The 7837-nt window shown below is 46.1% G+C and overlaps 1 protein-coding gene across 1 annotated transcript in view; it reads left to right on the forward strand.

Annotated features, from left to right (window-relative positions):
• Positions 1-7837, forward strand: part of gabbr1a (gamma-aminobutyric acid (GABA) B receptor, 1a) — a 112531-nt gene that overhangs the window by 8354 nt on the left and 96340 nt on the right. The window contains exon 4 of the mRNA XM_008281100.1: positions 7124-7262. Coding sequence (XP_008279322.1) covers positions 7124-7262 — 139 coding nt within the window. The remainder of the gene's footprint in view (positions 1-7123; positions 7263-7837) is intronic.

The raw sequence follows: 7837 nt of genomic DNA on the forward strand, positions 1-7837 counted from the left end.
TGCACATCATCAGAGCATCGAGCGCGTGTGCATCGCTCCGTGAGACGCGGAGCTCGTTCATGGAGGTCCAACAGAAACATCATCTAACAACCTCGTCGTTTGTGTATGTTTACAGGTGAGAACTCGTCTGACCCGGTTTCCTTTTCCACCAAATGGAACCAGCGTTCTGGCGGCCTGGGTGCTGTTTTGTGGGCTGATTTCTCATCCTGATTGCTGATTCTTGTCGATAATTTATGGGAGGATTCAGTTCATCCATATGTGCACAACACGCAGCCCTGAGCCATCTGCTGCCTTCATTGTACTCGGAGCAGGTCGCTCACATTCATCCAGACGAGAGTTTCAGGTGATGCAAAAATCAGATAGAAGCTCTTGTCCACAATTTCTGGATATTTAAATATAATGGAAAGTTATTTAAGGTGAATCTCAGTCAGTCACTGGCGGCGACATTTGCAGCGGGTCCTTCTTCATCAGTGGATGGACAGAACCGGCCTCTGGATCACAGATCTGACGCAGCTTGTTGATAAACTGCATTTCTTCTCATCTTCTTCTCTCCAGCTGGATGTAGCCTCCGGACACTGTGTCTGCAGCAACATGTGCTGTTGAACTGGACTGTATCTGTGTCTGAGGTGTGCAGTGTGATGAAGGTTCTGTTTCAGTTCTTTTTGTTCATTTCCAGTTGTTTTTGTTTAAGTCGTCACGTGGCGTGCTGTTAACTCGGTCGACGTGTTGCATCAGTTGTTAGGGGGAGGGACATTTAAGCTGGACAGATGAACGACATCTTCTTAAGATAAAAACGTCCAAGAATCAATTTATAAACAGTGCATGGGTGCACATTTCCAGTCCTCACTGCATGCAGACTGTATATTTGGGCTGGTTTAGTTCACTCCTCCGACCAGCAGGCGGCGCTGCCTTGTTTTGGCTCACTGACAGCACAAGCCCAGGTAGCCATGTGTCAGGTGTTGCTGGCTGGAGGCACACGGCTCTGAGCTGCAGGTTGTATCTGGTTTGGTGGAGCAGTGCGTGGACGGTGCTGCAGGTCAGCGAGCGGTGAGCTGGATTTCTATACATCTCAGTTGTTAAGAGGGAAGCTGGGTTTTCTGATGGAAGTCATGCATCACTTTAGCTCCTCAGAGGCTCTTCAGCAGAGCAAACAGCCACTTGGCTCACTGACATGGCAATGAGACGGAAGTCATTTCACCTGCAGCAGCTCTGCTTAGTGACACAACGAGCAGCGGCTGAACTTCTGCTTCATTTGTTCCTGTGACTGATGGGATCGAACTGAGCCGCTCAGGTTTCATCAGGAGACAGTAATCAGCCCAGCGTGCTGCTTTTCGTGTTCCAGCTTTATGTTGTGCATGCAGCAGCTCGGTGGAAGGCCACACTTCCTTTTCTGCATCACCATACAGCACATTTACAGCAGCAGTCTGTCCCTCAAACAAAGAAGGAAACGCTGCTTCTCATTAGTAGTTCCTCACTGGAGCTGGAAAGGCAGAGAAGGACTATGATCATGGAAAACCTTCTAAATCTGATCCACACAGATGAGTTTTTAGAGGTTTACCAGCGAGCGGTGAGGAGCCTTAAGGTGTCAGTGTTCAGACCTGGAGGCTGGTCACACATTCCTATAAGCAACAGCTCTGTTCTGGATCCGAGTGGACATCCCAAAGTTTCCATAAATTCAGAATATGTCAGGATGAATTTGGGAGAACTGAGTGTACAATGAAACATCCAGAAAAGGAAAAGTGCTCAACCCAGAGTCCAACCAGTGGCTCTTCTGACTCGTTTTTCTTCTGTGATGGAAGCAGAGAACGTTCCCTCCGCTGAAGGCCGGTGAAGCTGATAGCCGCCTCAGAAACACTGATTCAGACCTCTGGGGCTTCACATGTTGTAAACCTCAGGAATCAGCGCTGCTAGCTTCTGGGGGGGACTTCCTGTATCGTTCTTCTTCCTGTTTATTACATATCAGGTTGATTATATACCGCTCCAACGTGTACGGTGGGTTTACTCTGATGTCTACCACATTTAACGCTGGAGGGGATGATTATGATGGAAGATAACCTCTAAATATGTAACTGTGACACACCGAGATCAAAGACCAAGAAGGAATCTGGCTTCACGTTTCACAGCCGCGGCTGCGTCCGTCTTTAAGTCAAACGTTTTCGTAAACCACAACTTTAGTTCAGCTGAAGTGGAGATTTGAACGTTTCCAATAAAACCAAACATGTCAGAATGATTTTCTGAGAATTGTGTGTAAATGATGCATCAAGACAGAGAAAACTGATCAACCTCACGTCCACCTTTCAGTCACTTTTGTCATGGTCTTCATGATGGATGGAAACAGAGAAAATCACATGATCTGCTGATGAAGACGCTGAAGTCCAGTTAAAAGCATTGAAAGTAGCTCCAAGAGGTCAGAATGAGAGGTTGAGATCATTCTGATGCTGAAATATGGCTGAAGCTCCAAAACCTCTAAAATGCCATCTAGAGGGTCGGGTATCGAGAGAAAGTGTTTTTGAACATGAAAGCATGCGAGCATATTGTAGCAGACCCCAGAAATAAAGTAATGAAGATACATGATAGGAACTCTTTAAAACCAAGAGAGCGTGTTGGAAGATGAGTCAGCCCGCTTGGCAGTGAGTGAGCGCCTGGCACGGCTCTACCTATCAATTAGGGCTCACATCTGAAGAACTGGAGCTCCTGAGGGGTTTCTGTGTTTACGCTGTGAGAGAGAGGAGGCTAGTGGCTGCATCTTAAGGTACGATATGTGCTTGAAGTGTTAAAACTGTGGTGCCGACAGCAGTTGAGGTGTTTTTTCCTCGACTGAAACAGCCCAGTGCCAGGCTGCAGAGTCACAGCAGATCAGCAGCGATGCCGTCTGAAGCCGTGCGTGTGCTTTAAAGTTTAACAGAGGTAGCAGACCGATGTATACCAGAGGAGTTGAGTAGGTTTGAACCTGCGTGAGTCATTCTCCTTCCATTATAAATTCAAAACCTAATATAAAATCAGTGGGAGAGTCGCAGCATAAACCTCCCAAATGAGCTGCTCAGTTCAATGTTTATGGACTAGTTTGGTGCCGACACAATGAGCTGAGCTCCCTCTGATCTCTGGCAAATCCTAAAATACCACAAAATGAATTTCCCTCATGCAGTGTCAACATGTTGAATTTACTGGTTTTAGTCGCTGTAAATCCAAGAATGACTGAAAACAGGAATCTGTTGCAGTTATTCTGCAGAAACAAGTTAAAAAACGAAAGCCGTCTTTCTTCAGTGACAAACTGTTCAAACTTTCTGCACTTCTGTAGATTATAGAAAAAGCAATGCGTCCCCCAAAGACAAGAAGGAAAAGATGTCAGGGTCCAGCCAGGATCTAACGAGGTTCCTCACTGTGATGAACGTGTTGGCTGGATGTCAGATCAGCTAATTAATAACAGGAATGAATGTGTGACTCTTCACATGCACTCCCATTTAAAGAGCCCATGTGATGCACATCTTCTATATGTCCTTCATTCAGAAACCCTTCAGTGCACGTCTTAGAAAAGGCACAGACTGCATCAGGACAGTCTCTCTGCCCCACATCCATCTACTCATCGCTGGCCTCCTGCCTTCCCGCCTCGGCAGGGCGCTCTGAGACCAGTGGAGGCCTCTGCAGGACACTGTGGACATCATTCTGCGAACCATCGTGCTGTGCTTTGGAGAACAGTGGACAGTAGAGTCCAGAGGCTTCAGTGCTCGTCACACCACTGAGAAACTAAATCAGGAGCTGATTCCAATCAATCCCATTTTAACCACTTAACATTTTCAAGCAGCTTTAAATAGTTTTTAACTGGATGTCGTCATCAGTGGGTGTGATTGGGTTCGCTTCCTCCACTGACGAAGAGTCTTTATCGGGATGCACCGTTGTGCACTCAGCTCTTCTAAATTCCTCTTGATATATTCAGTACTTTTAAAAACTTTGGATCTCTGCTAGAACTGAATTGAAGTTGGGGCTAAGAGGAATCGCTGAACCAGTTTGGTTTGTAGCTGGACGGAGCCAATGCAGAATGATCTTCAGCTCCCTCTGCTCTTTGCTTTAACCCCTAAAAACTCATCTCTGTGTATCGGAGCTACATATTCACAAGTTATTTTCCATCTAAATAATCTCTTCATGCATGTAAATGGCTTAGATGGAGTCATTCAGCCGTACGTGTTGGAACTGAAAACCAATGGTGAAGAACAGCGATACAGAAGGTCCCACCTGCAAGCTGCTCGTTAAGTCTGTTATGTATGAAACCCAGGAGGCCCGAATCTGTGCTCATGAATCAGTACGCTTCAGTTTCAAGGTGGAAATCATCAGTCATGGTGCTGACTGCTTATTTGCTCACGATGTGTCTTTTATTATATAAAAAGCCAAGATCTTCTTTGGTGAAGCTTCAGCTGGACTTTCACTCCTTTCATCAGTGGATGTCATTTTTGTAATGAAGATGAAGAAAATGGTGACAAGAAAAGCTAAAAAAACAAAAAACAAAGCCACCTTAACCTTTTCTGGTAGTTTCATACAAACACAGTTGCACCGTTGTGCCAGCTGAACATCTTATTGATTATCCAGGTGCATCATTTTACACACAGCTCTCCCAGCATTTAACACATTTTGTATGTTTGGAAACGTTGGGCTGTCCACGAGAATACAGTTGTGGGTTCAAGTCATGTTTGGCTCGTAGATGGACGGAGCTTCCAGAGGGCTGCACTACCAAGTCAGATCAGTGGGTCTTCAGCTATGTTGAGCTTAAAGCCAGAGTTCTCAGTGTCACGAAGGTGGCTCTGTTTTTACCAGGCTAGGTCTCCATGGTAACTGATGCTGTGGAGCTAGGTCTCCATGGTAACTGATGCTGTGGAGCTAGGTCTCCATGGGAACTGATGCTGTGGAGCTAGGTCTCCATGGTAACTGATGCTGTGGAGCTAACCTGGTCCAGGTTCTGTTCAGAGTTCCAGAGCGTCTCCCTTTAACCAGACGGTTTCCTGACTGTTATTTATGAGCGATCCAGACTCTCAGCTGAGGGAATGTGTTTATCTGCTAACATGCTGAGCTGTGTGTCACTAATATCACTGAATGAAGCCGTGGAGCTACAGCATCACACTGTAAACATCACGTTGCCATGGGAACCAGACTGTATTTAGTTGCTGATGCAGAAATCACATAAACATGTTTTAATGTTTGGTTCTGATCTGCTGTCAGGTCCGTTTCCTCTGCTGCTGCTGCAGCTGATAGAACGGATCAGAACATGGATCATTCTGCTGGTATTGATCACAGAGAACATCCAATCAGTAACATTCATTCACTCTGATTGGGCCAAAAGTTAAAGTGATTTCCTGCATTCTGGGACAGAGTCAGACCTGAATGAGCTTCAGCACCAGATCAGGTTTAAATGTATGAAGGTGAAGTTTAACGTGCAGCTGTCAGCTGGAAACCAGCGGCTGCATCACTAAATATTCTCTATGAACACGTTGAACACTTTCTACCAGCATTCCTGTCTCCACCGTTTACAGTAGCGGCATCATGGTGATGTTCCTCATTGTTCTCCATTAAAACAAGGAGCTGACTGAAGCAGCTGCTCGTCATCGATTCATTCAGGGCAGAAGAAGAGTCACATGACGCCTTAACGCCTCCTTTAATGAGAACAGAGTCTGAAGCAGGAAGCCTGAGATGATAAAGAAAGTTGAACCTCCTTCGTGATGCCTGTGATCTCTGCTGGAGCTTCAGTTCATGTGGAGCCGGTGTAAGATTGTAAATGGACCCCCCATATAGAATATGGACCCCCCTAATAATTTTAATAATATAAATAAGTGTGAACATAGACAACAAAATTCAAGTATAACCCTAACCAGGGGGTCCACATGCAGTGCTGCAGCGTAGAAAGGCCGGCTATGTCAAACTTGCTTCGTAGTTCAGCCCTCAGGCCTTAAAAGTAAAGCCCTAAACCCACATTCCTTCTAACAACCAGCGGGGGGCGACTCCTGTGGCTGCAAAAACAAGTCAGAAGTCTAAGAGCAAATGAGCCTCCTTCTCACTTTATTTGTTTCCTCATTGAATATTTTCCGAATGAGTTCATGGCCTCAGTTGCTCATCTGAAGTCTCCTTCAGTACAGCGCGGTGTTAAATTATGAAGGTAAATAGACAATAAAGCAGACTCTGTTTGAAGGCGGGGCTATGTTTTGATTGACAAGTCACTGCTGTACAGGTGTGAAGAGTGTCTCAGTCAGATCCACCTCACATCAGCTTCTAAAACCCGACATGCTCAACTCGAGGCTCAGAACAGTGGTTGGCAAACTGATGGGTGACTTCAAAGTGCTTCATCTGTAGGTACTGACAGACAACTTTCTAAATGCATAATAATGAGTAGATTGCCAGATGACTGCCTAAAGTAGCTGCACATTACAGCAAACAAAGCCACAGACATCAATTATTGTATCATAGGATCAACTGCTGCATGTTAATCTGAAGAGCCGCTTCATTGCTCTGCTTTAATCCACAAAACAGTTCATTTAGTGAGTCAAAAATCCACTTCTTCTCTCTGATTAAATAATTCAGAGTCAGTGAAGCTGTCTCCTTGTTCAAGCCTCCAGACTCTCTGTGAGGATGTGAAATCATCTTTGACGTGAGCAGAGAGAAACTCTCTCCCTCAGCAGATCAATGTGAAAACAGCCTTCTGGCGTCAAACGCTGACCTTCGCTGTGCAGACTGATGAATGTGCGAACATCCAAGTGAAGCAACAATAAGCAAAATGGATATTCTGAGCTCGCATGACTGTAGCAGGGCTGAAATCAGACGGGAGGGATTGATGTAGTTTTAAAGTGTCAAAGGGACAAAATGTAAGCTGGTACGAGTCAAACGCACAGAACGACACAGAACTGGGCCGGCCCATGTTTCCCTCCTCGGAGCGCAGAGACGACGTGAGTGTGACAGCACATCAGTTCAGACAGCGTCGCTCTGAGACGGTGCAGCTTTGTCGTGGCGGCCATATGGCACCAGAGACGAATGAACAGAGTCCCTAAGTGGATGGGAGAGAGCGCTACGACAGAGCATCAGTCATGCTTTAATTACTGTGTCTCCCACTCCCCCCGATCACTTGCTGTTCCTGCCTCCCTCGCAGATCCGCAGTGTGCAGATCCTGCCGGTGGATTATGAGATCGAGTACATCTGCAGAGGGAACCGGGTGATCGTGGGACCCAAGGTCAGGAAGTGCCTCCCCAACGGCACATGGACCGACATGACGCAGCACAGCAGATGCCGTAAGTCCTGTGTTGTTTTGTTGGATTTGTTCCTCAGTGTTCCTCATCTGCCTCTTCTTTTCCTCCTCTCCAGCACAAACCTGTTCTTTATTATTACCAGCGTCATCAGACTAAAACATGACATGAAGTCTCAGCTGCTTCCTCATTTACGCTACAAACAGCAAAAGGTGCAGCGTGAACGCTGCACTAAAGCGATGCCGCCCTCTGAACTCAGAGCACTCTGGGTGGTTTTTTCACTCACTGTGGGTTCAGTTTTATCTGTAGTATACAATCCTGCTCCTCTATGGAAACACCACAGCCATAGACAGAAGGAGAGAGGGCTGAGTGACACAGCTCATCGTCCAGTCCAGCTTTATTTATGAAGCACTGTCAGACTGCAAGACAGACCAAAGTGCTGGAAGCAAATCTAAAAGAACACGTAGCACACCGGCCAGAACACAAAGAAAGCAAGACGAGGAATAAGAGCAACCATAGGACTGAATGAAAGCTGCACTTACAACAAGATGAACCAACGGCCAGCGGTGAGCGCATTAGCAACTAAAAGTACAGCAGTAAAATATAGGATAGGTACTGTA

The sequence above is a fragment of the Stegastes partitus genome, unplaced genomic scaffold (assembly GCF_000690725.1).
Source record: "Stegastes partitus isolate 25-593 unplaced genomic scaffold, Stegastes_partitus-1.0.2 Scaffold222, whole genome shotgun sequence".
Classification (NCBI taxonomy): domain Eukaryota; kingdom Metazoa; phylum Chordata; class Actinopteri; family Pomacentridae; genus Stegastes; species Stegastes partitus.